This window comes from Myotis lucifugus, unplaced genomic scaffold (assembly GCF_000147115.1).
Source record: "Myotis lucifugus unplaced genomic scaffold, Myoluc2.0 scaffold_812, whole genome shotgun sequence".
Classification (NCBI taxonomy): Eukaryota; Metazoa; Chordata; class Mammalia; order Chiroptera; family Vespertilionidae; genus Myotis; species Myotis lucifugus.
In genome coordinates, this window is record NW_005871860.1 from 24,223 (window position 1) to 35,860 (window position 11,638).

The 11,638-nt window shown below is 56.4% G+C and overlaps 1 protein-coding gene across 1 annotated transcript in view; it reads right to left on the minus strand.

The window, feature by feature from the left end:
* The window catches only part of ACR (acrosin), a 5,676-nt gene extending 366 nt beyond the window's left edge, over positions 1-5,310 (minus strand). Inside the window, exons 1-5 of the mRNA XM_023747215.1 lie at positions 5,243-5,310; positions 3,891-4,097; positions 3,392-3,675; positions 905-1,050; positions 128-384 (exon numbers count right to left, since the gene is read on the minus strand). Coding sequence (XP_023602983.1) covers positions 128-384; positions 905-1,050; positions 3,392-3,675; positions 3,891-4,097; positions 5,243-5,310 — 962 coding nt within the window. The remainder of the gene's footprint in view (positions 1-127; positions 385-904; positions 1,051-3,391; positions 3,676-3,890; positions 4,098-5,242) is intronic.
* Between the last annotated feature and the right edge of the window lie 6,328 nt (positions 5,311-11,638).

Consider the following 11,638-nt stretch of genomic DNA (forward strand, 5'->3'; position numbering starts at 1 on the left):
GCTGGGCTGGGGCTGGGCTGGGGTTGGGTGAAGATGGGCTGGGGTCGGGGTGAGGGTGCGGCTGGAGGTCGGGGGTCTGGATGCAGGTGGCCTGAGAGGAAGTGGTTGAGGAAAGTGTTGGAAGTACCAAGGAGGGTTAGCAGAAGGGACTTGAGTGGGGTTTGTGGCAGTACTGGGAGGGGCAGGGGTGCCCTGCTGAGCCGGCTGAGCCATCTGCAAGGCCTGGATACCGATCTTGGAAGCAATCCAGGTCAGATAGGGCCAGGTGGACGTGTAGATTCCGGGGCGCTTGGCTCGGGCACAGCCTACCCCCCAGCTCGTGATTCCCACGACCACATAGGCGTCCTCCGGGCCTCTGCACATGAGCGGCCCACCACTGTCCCCCTGCCAGAAGGACACGGGAGTCACTCTCCGCTGAGCCAAGAGCCACTTCTCCCTGTCGCCCAGGAGGGCCACAGGCTCTGGGCAGACAACTTCTGCAGCCACACAGTTTTCCGCTCCCGGAAACGCAACTGGCTGTGGGGGAGGGTCCGTTGGGATGTGACGGGTGTGGCCACCGAGGGTTTCCTCCCAGGGAGGAGGAGATGAGGAACTCCCGTGTCCGTGCAGGCACACGTGAGCGAGTGTGTGTGATTGGAAGGGTTTGTATTCTGGGGAAGGACATACACGTTCTCTCTGGAGCCGTGTTTGGGTGATGTGATCGTTGTGTGAGGGTGGGAGAAGGTGCTAAAGGTGGGGGTTGGTTCTCTGTAGGGGCAGCTGGTGTTGTCACCGCCCATGTTCATTGTGACCGTAGACATGCGGCCAGGAAAAGGGTCACTAGATCAGGTCCCCTGAGTGCATGGAGCTGAGGGATCCAAAAAGGAGGTGGCCATACGGGCCTGGGCACCCCCAGGACAGTTACCTGGCAGGTGTCGATGTTGCCTTCAGGGTAGCCTGCGCACACGTTGGTGGAGCGAATGCGCCCTCTGTACCACCGGGTCGAGTTGCACAGGTTGAGGTCGAGGATGTCCACTCGCGCCTCCTGCAGCACAGGTGACATCTTGCGGTCTACAACCAGGGACTCGGTGGTCAGTGATCTCGGAGACACGCTGGGGAAAGCCCTGCCACCTCCCTGCACAGAGCCCTCCTCATCCTGAAATGCTCGATTTAAACCCAAGACCCACCCTCCCCTTCACACAGCAGACCAGCGAGGGGTGGGGCGGTGTCCCAGGGCGTATGCCTAGAGGGGGACAGAGGAAGAGTCTGGACAATGGACAGAGGGGTGTGGGGTGGGCGGTGTCGCTGAGAGATGTATGTTCGTGGTAGCTGATGGACCGTGGAGGGCAGTTGGCACCAGGCGGTGCTGAGCACTGTGGGGCCCACGGGTGTCGTGTCACGTAGTCCCCGCAGCAACCTCATGGCTTCTGCTCGTCAGCTCCCTGCGCGGTCAGGAGCCTGGAGCACCACCTGCCTGCGTGGCAGCAGGGATGTGCTGTGGCCTGGATTCAGAGCCTGGTTTTCCTCCCCAGAACCAAGTCCAGTTCTGGCTGTAAGTCGCCCTCCCTGTGGTCCCCGTCAGGACTCCTCCACCCTCTTGGACAGGACCCCCAGGTGGGCTGGCGAGCCCCTCCCCATGAGCAGGCCCCTCTCTGTTCCCAGGAAGTCATGAAAGAGAAGAAAGGGGCACCCCTGTCAAGACCAAGTCAGACCTTCCTGTGCAGACGCTCTGTTGGGGCCCTGGGTTGGGAAGGGCCAGCCTGTCTGCACGGGAGCAGAGTCGGCCACACAGAGCCTGAGCGCCACCAGCTGCCCCCTCTTTGTCAGGGGGTCCCATAGACAGAGGTCCTGATGGCAGCCGCTGCTCTGGCCCCACAGCCCAGAGGGTGGGTTTGAACACCCACCATCTGCAGTGCAGATGGGGGCATAGACAGGTAAGGCCTGGCGGAGGGGCGGGTGTGGAACATGCTACGTGGGCCAGAAGGGAAGACAGGACCCCACGGAGCACGTGGGTGGGGGCGAGGCACACAGCCGATGGCTCTGATGTTTCCAATCCCTTCAGCCCCCACCTTCCCTGACCCCCAAGCGGCAGGCCCAGTCTGCGCATGCTCCGCCCTGGGGTAGGGGTGACACCGAGATAGCGACCACAGAGGCTCCTTAGCCAACGAGCTGCCCGTTCTGTCTATGGCAGAGCCCGAGCCCAGAGAGCCAGAGATTCGTTGTGAAGAGCCTGGTGTCCTCAAGCAGAGAAGGGTTTTCTGGATCCCCAGGCCCTGTTTCACAGGACGCATGCTGACAGCCCGCCCTCCTCAATGGGAAAGGAGAGGGCTGCAGTGTGTTCCACGGACAGGTGGAAAGGAAGGTGTGGAGGAAGGAGGGCACAGGAGTTGGAGCCTGAGATTTCTTTAAGACCCAGCCTTAGGGGAGGGGGACTGAGGGGGAATGTGTGTGCCAAAAAAACGATAGAAATCCCATTAGGTTTAGAGGGATTCTAGGACGAAGGAGGCCTTGCAAGACATCCAGGCTGCAGCTGGAGCCTGCACTCCCCAGCAACATGATAGCACGAACCCTGACATCAGCCTCTGGGACTGCATGCACCCCGGAGGCTGGTGGTTGGGCGGGTGGGCAGGGCGGGTCCAGGGAGGGAAGGTCAGACAGAGGTCAGCAGAAGCCAGTGGTAGCCAGGGCACCTGCAGGAGACACTTTTCCTGGGGAGACAGGTGGCAACCCTATCAGAAACTGAGCAAGCCTCAGAGAGGGGACGAAGAGTTAGGGAAGAATCCCGAAATTACTGATTTTGGGGTTAGCAACAAAAGCTGAGTTTTAAACTCCACAAGATGAACAGCCTGGAATTAGAAAGCCTAAAGGGTCTGTTATCAGGTAACAGAAGAGCATGAGAGGTAAGTTAGCGTCAATCATATCTTCACATCCCTGGTGTGACTGGGTAACAGTCAGGCGGCCCCCTGTGCAAAGCCCTGTCCTGCCGGCTCAACCTTCCGGCCACGGAGACAGAGACAGCAGACACCCCCCACCCCCCCGCCCTCTGCCCTCTCCCTTCTGCAGGGAAACCCTGCAGCAGCTGCGATGGGTGGGGAGGATTTGGGAGCTATGGCTCCCAAGGGTGGGGGTAGACGGCCTGGGCTACGGCCTTTAACACTCACAGGTGGGGAAACTGAGGCCAGAGAGAGAAAGGACCGGCCTGCGGCCACAAAACCCCACCTAGAGCTTCTCTCCCCGTTTCAAAAATGCAGCACCCGTGGCCCTGGGCAGGCACTCGGCTCTCGCCCTCAGTTTCTCCGGCTGGAAAGGGGCAGAGGTTGCACCCACCCAAGGCCCCCCACATACCCTTTCACCTCAAAGTGCACTGAGGGAACGCTGCGCACTGCCCCCCGGAAGCCTCTCCCGGACTCACCGTTCTCCCTTAAGAACCCCCAGCCAGTCACCCAGCAGGACTGGGACGCTCTGGGAAGGCCGGCCTTAAACGGAGGCAGGCAGCCCGGTCCAACGAGGCTCCCACAGACCACGGGAGGGGTGACCTTCATGAGAGCAATGTCGTTGGCCTCTGAGATGGAGGAATATCTCTCGTGAAGGATGATTTTCTCCACAAATCTCTCCTGGAGGGGTGCTTTCACGGGCCCGGTGCTGCCATACTCGAGTTCCCTTGCTCCGAAAATCAGTCTCCAGTCGTATGGTTTTCTGTGCGCACAGAGGGACCAGGTCATTCCCGCCCGGCACCTGGCACCGGCTGCGACCGAGAACCTCAGCCCTCTCCTCACAGGGGTCCCTCAACATGCTCAGCCGTGTGGCCGCTGGGCCCCGAGCCCCAGGACACTCTACATGGAGACACGCCCCCGCAAGAAGGTCCCTGACAAGAGCCCTTGGGAAGACCCCCTGCCCGCGCCCACACCTACTTATTGAGCCTGAAGCAGTGAGCAGCGGTGAGTACCCACTGGGCATTCAGCAAGGTGCCTCCACAGGCATGGTACCTCCGGCTGTTGTGGTAGGTGAAGACCTGCAGGCTGACCATCCAGGGCCACGCCCCGTGAGCGGCAGCCTGGCCTCCGACCACACGTGTGGTCGCTTGTAGGGTCTGCCTGAACGGTAGCCCACAGGAGCCACTGAGGAGAGACCACGGGCATAGATGAGGTCGAGAGCAGACACAGCCTGTCCTTGTGCCTCAACTGAGGGCAGGGATATGGGGTTTAAGAGTGGGAAAGATCACCCAGCCAGCGTGGCTCTGTGGTTGAGCATCGACCTGTGAACCAGGAGGTCACAGTTCGATTCCCGGTCAGGGCACATGCCCAGGTTGCGGGCTCGATCCCCAGTAGGGGACATGCAGGAGGCAGCCAATCAATGATTCTCTCTCATCATTGGTGTTCCCATCTCTTTCTCCCTCTCCCTCCCTCTTGAAATCAATAAAAATATTTTTTTTGGAAAAAAAAATCTTAAAAAAAGTGGGGAAGATCTGGGAACACGAAGGCAACTTTTGGTGTAGGGTCAAAGGGGGTGTCATGAGGGCCATGTTGTGGGGCTGTGACGAGGCAGGAGCCACAGGCTCCAGGAAATGTAGTGAGGGCTGTGATTTCTTGGGTCTTGTGGGTGTAGCCACAGGTGGGGGGAGAGGGTGCCACAGGCAGCTGGGAAGATGGACAGTGAGGGCCATAGAAGTTGGGGGCCAGGGGCTCGGGGAGGCTGACATGGGAGTGCAGTGTGCCATGGCCTGGGGTCTTCAAAACCAGACTTTGGGGTTCAGGATTAGCTTAGGCAGTGACAGGAGAGGTGAGGACCTTGTCTTGTCAGATGGAGGGACCCCTAGTGTAGGGAGGCTGTGGGGGTCAAGAGGTGGGATCGGTGTCACAGGTGAGAGGCCATACTAGTTTGGGACTTATTGGCATGTGGGGTATCCTGGAGGCTGTGGGGTCTCAGGGGTGTGAAGGCCCTAGAGCTACAGCAGATTGATGCTTTGGGACTCATCCACAGGCTGGGGCATCTCATGTCTGCGAGACTGGTGCGCATCAGGATGTAGGTGTGCGGGTAGATCCCCGTGCTGTGCATGCCCTCAGAGCTGGGGGTCTGTCTCAGGACCCAGGGCAGCTGGGCCCAGGACTCTGGGCTGAGGATGCTGGGAGCAGGGAGTCTGAGTGGAGCTGTGGGTCTCCAGGGGACTGCGAAGGCCCCAGCATGGCCTCCTCTCTGGACAGAGGCCTTCTGCGTCTGCTCTTCAGAAGGCACCCCACCCCCCGCCAAGGTCCCGGACACTTACTCACACGTGTTGTTAACTTTGGCGACTACAGACGCTGCCAAGACCAGCAGAACGGCAGTTGGCAGCATCTCCACCATCATCCTGCCCAGCCGCCGGGAGGCCCGCTGACCTCACAAAGCTCTGAGCATCCTGACCAATCAGCAGGGCCAGCTCCCCCACCCCACCCCCAGCAGGCAGGCCTGCAGGAACCCCTTAGCCCAACCAGTTCTCGCTGAAATGACTTCCCCACTCCCGCACAGGTTCTCCTGGGTGAGGGCGACTCAAGTGCAGCCCCTCCCTTGTCCCCAAATCTGGCCAGGATCTTCAAGGTCCCACTTCATCTGAGATGACAGAGCCCGCCTTCCTTAAGCCGCTGCGGAGTCCACAGGTCTCATATTCTCTGAGTGTATTCTGATCTCCTTTCTGAGACCTGCATGCAGCAAGGTGGTGTCCCCTATAATTGTCAGGAATTCTCATCATGGTTACCTGAATATCACGCAGTACCCTTTCTTTTTTTTAAATATGTTTTTATTGATTTTAGAGAGAGGAAGGGAGAGGGAGAAAGAGATAGAAACATCAATGATGAGAGAGAATCATCAATTGGCTGCCTCCTGCATGCCCCCCACTGGGGATTGAGCCCGAACCTGGGCATGTGCCCTGACCAGCAAACAACCTGGTTCATAGGTCGACCCTCAACCATGGAGCTAGGCCGGTCCTGGAAGTATCCTTTCTTCTGATTGTCAGGAGACAGCATCTCAGCCACCAGGGACACCAATGCTCACCTCACCTCACACACCTGAGTGTTAAAGTGTCACCTGGCCCAGCTGGGAGTTATACCAGGGAGTTATTATCTCTCCTCCCTGAATATGAGGTGTCTATTTCCTTCCATCTCAAGGCCAAAGGCCTTCTCTCCACCACCCAGTGTCACTTCGTCACATCTCTCCCTGAGAACCAAGTCTCACATACTTGACCTGAATGGCAGAGGTGACCTCTCACCGAGATGAGCGTTCTGAGGTTTCAACCGCCGCGTGCAGTGTCGGGATCCTCACCCCCACCTGGCTGCCAGGCGGTCTCCCCTACCCCCCCTGAGCACAGTCTCCTCTTCCTGCCAGCAGGTCGTGAGCATTTATCTCCTCTTCCTGAGCATCTTGAGGTCTTGTCTGCCCTGCCTGAGGGTCGTGGGCAAGGGGTCTTCTATGCCACACCTGAGTGTCCTAACGCTGCCTCTCCTCTACCTGGTGTGTGGGGATCCCATCTCTTCTGTCTGTATCTGCAGGTTTCACCTCCTCCCTCTAAGTGACTAGGGGTCTCACCTGCCCCACTTTATATAAAGATGTCTTGCCTCCCCTATCTGAGCATCCTAAGGCCTCACCTCCCCTGAGTGTTGGGTATGTCCACTCTTCTATTTGTCAGGACATCTCATTTTCTCTAGATGAGCATCCCCAATCCTCTCTCCCGAGGGTCAGAAGGTCTCCTCTCTCCCATTACTGGGCTGGAACATCTCATCTCTGTTTCCCAGAAAGTGATGAGGCTTTGTCCACCACCCTCCCCCCACCCCCACCCTCCACCCCCCCCCCAAAGGTGTGGCAGGATGCGTCACCCAAGTCACTTGAGTTTGGACCTGCATTGTTTCCCTTTCTTTCCAGCAAAAGTCTTGTTTCCCGGGATGACAGGTCTCAATAATCATAATCAACTCTTTGTGTCACGACATTTTTGTCTCTGCTGCCTGCATGTCAGGCCGTCTCCCTCTCTTCTGCTTGAGTGTGCGGAGGGCCCGTCACCCTTATGTCAGCTTCAGGGCTCTCAGGCATCTCTCTAAGACAGTGATGGCGAACCTTTTGAGCTTGACGTATCAGCATTTTGAAAAACCCTAACTTAACTCTGGTGCCGTGTCACATATAGATATTTTTTGATCTTTGCAACCATAGTAAAACAAAGACTTATATTTTTGATATTTATTTTATATATTTAAATGCCATTTAACAAAGAAAAATCAACCAAAAAAGTGAGTTCGCATGTCACCTCTGACACGCGTGTCATGGGTTCGCCATCACTGATCTAAGAGGATCTCTTACTTCCCAGACCCAAGTGTCACAGGATGTGGGTCTTCCACTGGAGTCTCAGGAGGCCACACCTCCACTCTGCAAGAATCCATGGTCTTTTTTCTGCTTGCTTTCTTTCTCTTTCTTTCTTTCTTTCTTTCTTTCTTTCTTCTTTCTTTCTTTCTTTCTTTCTCTCTTCTTTCTTTCTTTTCCTTTCTTTCTTTCTTTCTTTCTTTCTTTTCTTCTTTCTTTCTTTCTTTCTTTCTTTCTTTCTTTCTTTCTTTCTTTCTCTTTCTTTCTTTCTTTCTTTCTTTCTTTCTCTCTTCTTTCTTTCTTTTCCTTTCTTTCTTTCTTTCTCCTTTCTTTCTTTCTTTCTTTCTTTCTTTTCTTCTTTCTTTCTTTCTTTCTTTCTTTCTTTCTTTCTTTCTCTCTTCTTTCTTTCTTTTCCTTTCTTTCTTTCTTTCTCCTTTCTTTCTTTCTTTCTTTCTTTCTTCTTTCTTTCTTTCTTTCTTTCTTTCTTTCTTTCTTCTTTCTTTCTTTCTCTCTTTTTCTTCTTCTTTCCCTTTACATCAGGCAGTCTCACCTCCTCTATCTGAAGGTCAGGAGGTCAGGAGGTTTCACCAACCTGAGTGTTAACAGGTTGCAGTTCACTGAGTGTTAGGAGGCCTCACTTGTTTTAAATCAGTGTCAAGATTGTGCTTGATCAAGTAACCAAAAAAAAGGTCTTTGGAAATATAGTTATGGAAATGGCAATAAGAATTCACGGAGTGATATTAAAGTTTTGACTGTTAAAGAAAAGCCAATTCAGGTGTTTTTACAGGATTTTGATGGGCATAAAATTGATATGGTATTTAGATCCATGAGAATAATTTACCAGAATGATGTACCATTTATTTTAAATGTTGAAATTTACCCTTTTCTGCAAATCACAACTTTACAAGTATTTAAATATATGATCAAAACGTTGGATATAAACTTTGAAATGAAGAGCAGGACCTAATTTTTCAAAACATTGAGGGTTATGCACTAACAGGGTTAGAGGACCCAACGTCTGGATTCCACAGAATAATTGTTTGACTGCAGAGCGACGCCCACTCCTGGTTCTGGAAGGGGCTGCCAGGCATCCTACCTCCTGAAAGTCCCCTGGTGCAAACCTTGAGGTTCTGACTCTCTCTGAGGCCTCGGGTGGCTTCTGACCTGCAGGGACGTGTGTCCTCTCCCTCAGACACTTGCGGAGCCAAGGCCATGCCATCTCCGTGGGAGCTGGCTCCACCGCTCCTGCTCTTCCCTCTGCTGCTGTCCCATCCCAGAGAGACCAGCTCCAGGTGCAGCTCAGAGACCTGTCTCCTGGTGCCCAGCACTCGGCCCCAGCAGGGGGCAGGGTCTCCCCTCCACCCCACACTCAGACTTCCTTCATGGCCCCTTCTGTATGATGAGCAGTTTCTAACTTGAAACAAAAAACTTGAAATTGTGGGGCTTTCTAGACAGATGGCGAGCCTCTCGAGGTCAAAACGCCCAGCAGTCACGGTCTCTGCCTCACCAGGGCCTTCTTCACCTTCCCCACGAGGCCTTTGCTGGCTCCCAAAGCACCTGAGCCCCTGCACTGCCTCCGGGTGGAAACACGGAATCCACCCCTCATGTCTCTGCTGGCTTCTCTCCACCTCGCACTCTTACTCCCTCTGGGACCAGCACACGACCCTGGAGGCATCTCCCACTGGTCTCACCTGGCTCAGTGAGAACCTGAGTCAAGGCCAATGTTTCTCATTGTCACGTTCACGCTGCACCTTCACGCAGTGTGGCCAGGCTCTGCAGCCACCACCCCTCCTGCAACCCTCTGGTGCCCAACTTCTCTGGCACATCAGCTCTGCAGGCCTGGCCCTCTCAGCCCTGGACCCTGCAGTCTCCACCTCTCACTTCCTGGGAAGTGTCCACCCACTCACCTCTGTTCATTCTCCTTCCACCCATCAGGCTGGCCACCCCCACCAGGTGCCACACCGGACCTGCCACATCATGGGCCGTGGCAGCTGGCTGCTTACCTGTCAGCTCAGGGAGAAGTGAGACCTGGGCATGGGCAGCAGCTGTGGGGGCAGGACGACAGGGACAGACATGGGAGGGCTCACAGGCAGGAGCAGCAGAATGAGAAACTGGGCTCTGGGAGGAAAAGAGGACAGATAGGGCCCCAAAGGACAACCAGACTTCCAGCTGGGGACTGGCCAGTGAGCAGAAAGGAAAGCTTCCAGGAGCACAGGCTGAGGTCCAGTGGGACTCAGAGAGGCAAGGAGCCGGTGGCATGGAGGTCAGTATAGAGTCAGGATCAAAGAGGGGGCCTGAGTCATCAGTGCCTGTGGCTAAACGCTCATGCCTAGGCTGGGTGGGGGGGAGGGGACAGCTCTGTGACCTAAGGGACAGCAGGGTCTGTGCTCCCAGTATCTCCTCATGCAGGCAACTGAGAAACAGTTTCATTTCTTATAAATTTATTACATAATATTATAATAATTATTATCAATAATAATAATAATATAAGAAACATAGATCTCTGTGGGGTGTATCACAACATCAGGGTCAGGAGGCCTCAGGACTGGAGCAGGGGGAAAGCCCCTGGATGGAACTCCATACAAAAGGAGGGTGAAGCGGTACTGACCCTGTAAAGTTAAAAACCCAAATTGAACGGAACCAAAAACCCACAGGTGAGTGTGAGACCGAGTGTGTATGTGGCAGCCTGTTACAGTCACGGCTGCTGTGTGATCTGGTCTGTTAGTGAAGGGTGGCTGGGTGTGACTCTGCCCAGGGAATGAGGCCGCTGGGCTGGGATGGGGTGGGCGGGCACAGACCGGCGTGCCAGGCCCCTGGGCTGTGAAAACGTCTGTTTTCTGGGTTTTTTATTTTTATTAAAAAAAGCTAGAAATATAAACAGAAACTTGTGAGTGACGTGGATGGAGCTTAGTCCAGACGCCAAACCCTAGGTTTAAAAACGTCCCAGGGCCCCCCCACCCCACAGGTCATTGCTGAGTGTGGGGAGTCACAGTAAGGGGGGCTGGGATGCCCTCGGGGGTCTCTGCTTCTCCCCAGGGTTTAGGATGGCCTGACTCTAGGGTTCTCCCTAGGATCCCCCAGAAGCCTGGTGGGGGGGGGGGCAGGCACTGCCTCCAAGGGCCCTGGGGGGACACCCCCAGCAGCAGAGCTGGCCGGTAGCCTGCTCGGGCCAGGCAGGACTCTGGAGGGGCAGGCGGGACAAACGCAAGTCCCAGGGGACAGAGGGGCCTCTTTCTTTGGAAGCGGATGGGGTGCTTTCAGGCATGCACCCTGCACATGCTCCCGAAACCCTTGCGCTGGTTCAGGGCCCCCTGCGGCCCGCTCCCTCCTCAGGCACACACGGGGCTCCGAGCACTCAGTCGCACCCAGAGTTTCACACAGTCACACGCTTGCACACACACAGGCGGGACAGGAGACTTTGGGGTCTGAGGCAGAGGCTTCTTTGCTGTAGTTGCCCAACAATGTGGGGAGGAGGCTAGACCCCTCCTGGGGAGGAACCTCGTGAGGGGAATGGCTGGGAGCAGGTGCCAGGGCCCGTCCCCACCCCTGGCGAGGGTCTCCCAGGCCCTCAGGCCCTGCTAGTCCCTGCAGGCCTGGCTGCCCGCTGCCCCTCCTCCACGCAGCACCGGAAGGGGCGTGGGGCACACTAGAGCTCAGCGAGGGGAGAAAGCTGAGGCAGGGCCCCAGGGCGGCTACTAGGACCCTGGCCAACCCCAGACCAGCTGGAGCATCCTCCGCCCACGTGGGGTGGCAGTGGCAGTGAGGGGCCAGAGATGGAAGACTGGGCAGCCACAGCGGAACCAGTAGGAGGCTGGGGGGCGGGAAGGGAAGCTATTAAGGACAGAGATATTTGTTCCTTTTCTCGTTCCAAATATAGAGTGGATTAAAATATGCAAAACAGGGGGGCTCCTAGGCCCCCAACCGAGAACCCCAATGTCTCCCCCCTCCCCCCCGAGTCACCAAGGTGTGTCCTGACCCCTCGCATGCTGGACTAGGTCCCCCCTCTGGGAGCAGCCTCCGGAAGCTGTGTGGGAGCCGGTCAGGCTGGAGACTCCTCCCCAACCCCTCCGGCTCCACCCTTTCATCCGCACTTCCTGACCGTGTGCTGGGGTGGGGCTCACCGGCCGTGGGAGGGCGCTAAGCAATGTACAGGGCAAGTCTCCGAGCCACGGCAAACAGGACGATTCATGCAACATTCCTGGCCCGGGCGCCTTAGTTGGGGGCAGGGGCCGAGCCCGCGGCCCGGGGGTGGGGGTGGGGGGTGGGGCCCTGCCCGCAGACAGCGGCCCGACGCTTGAAGGGGGGGGGGGCGCCATTGCACTCCAGCTGCCTGAGCGCGCGC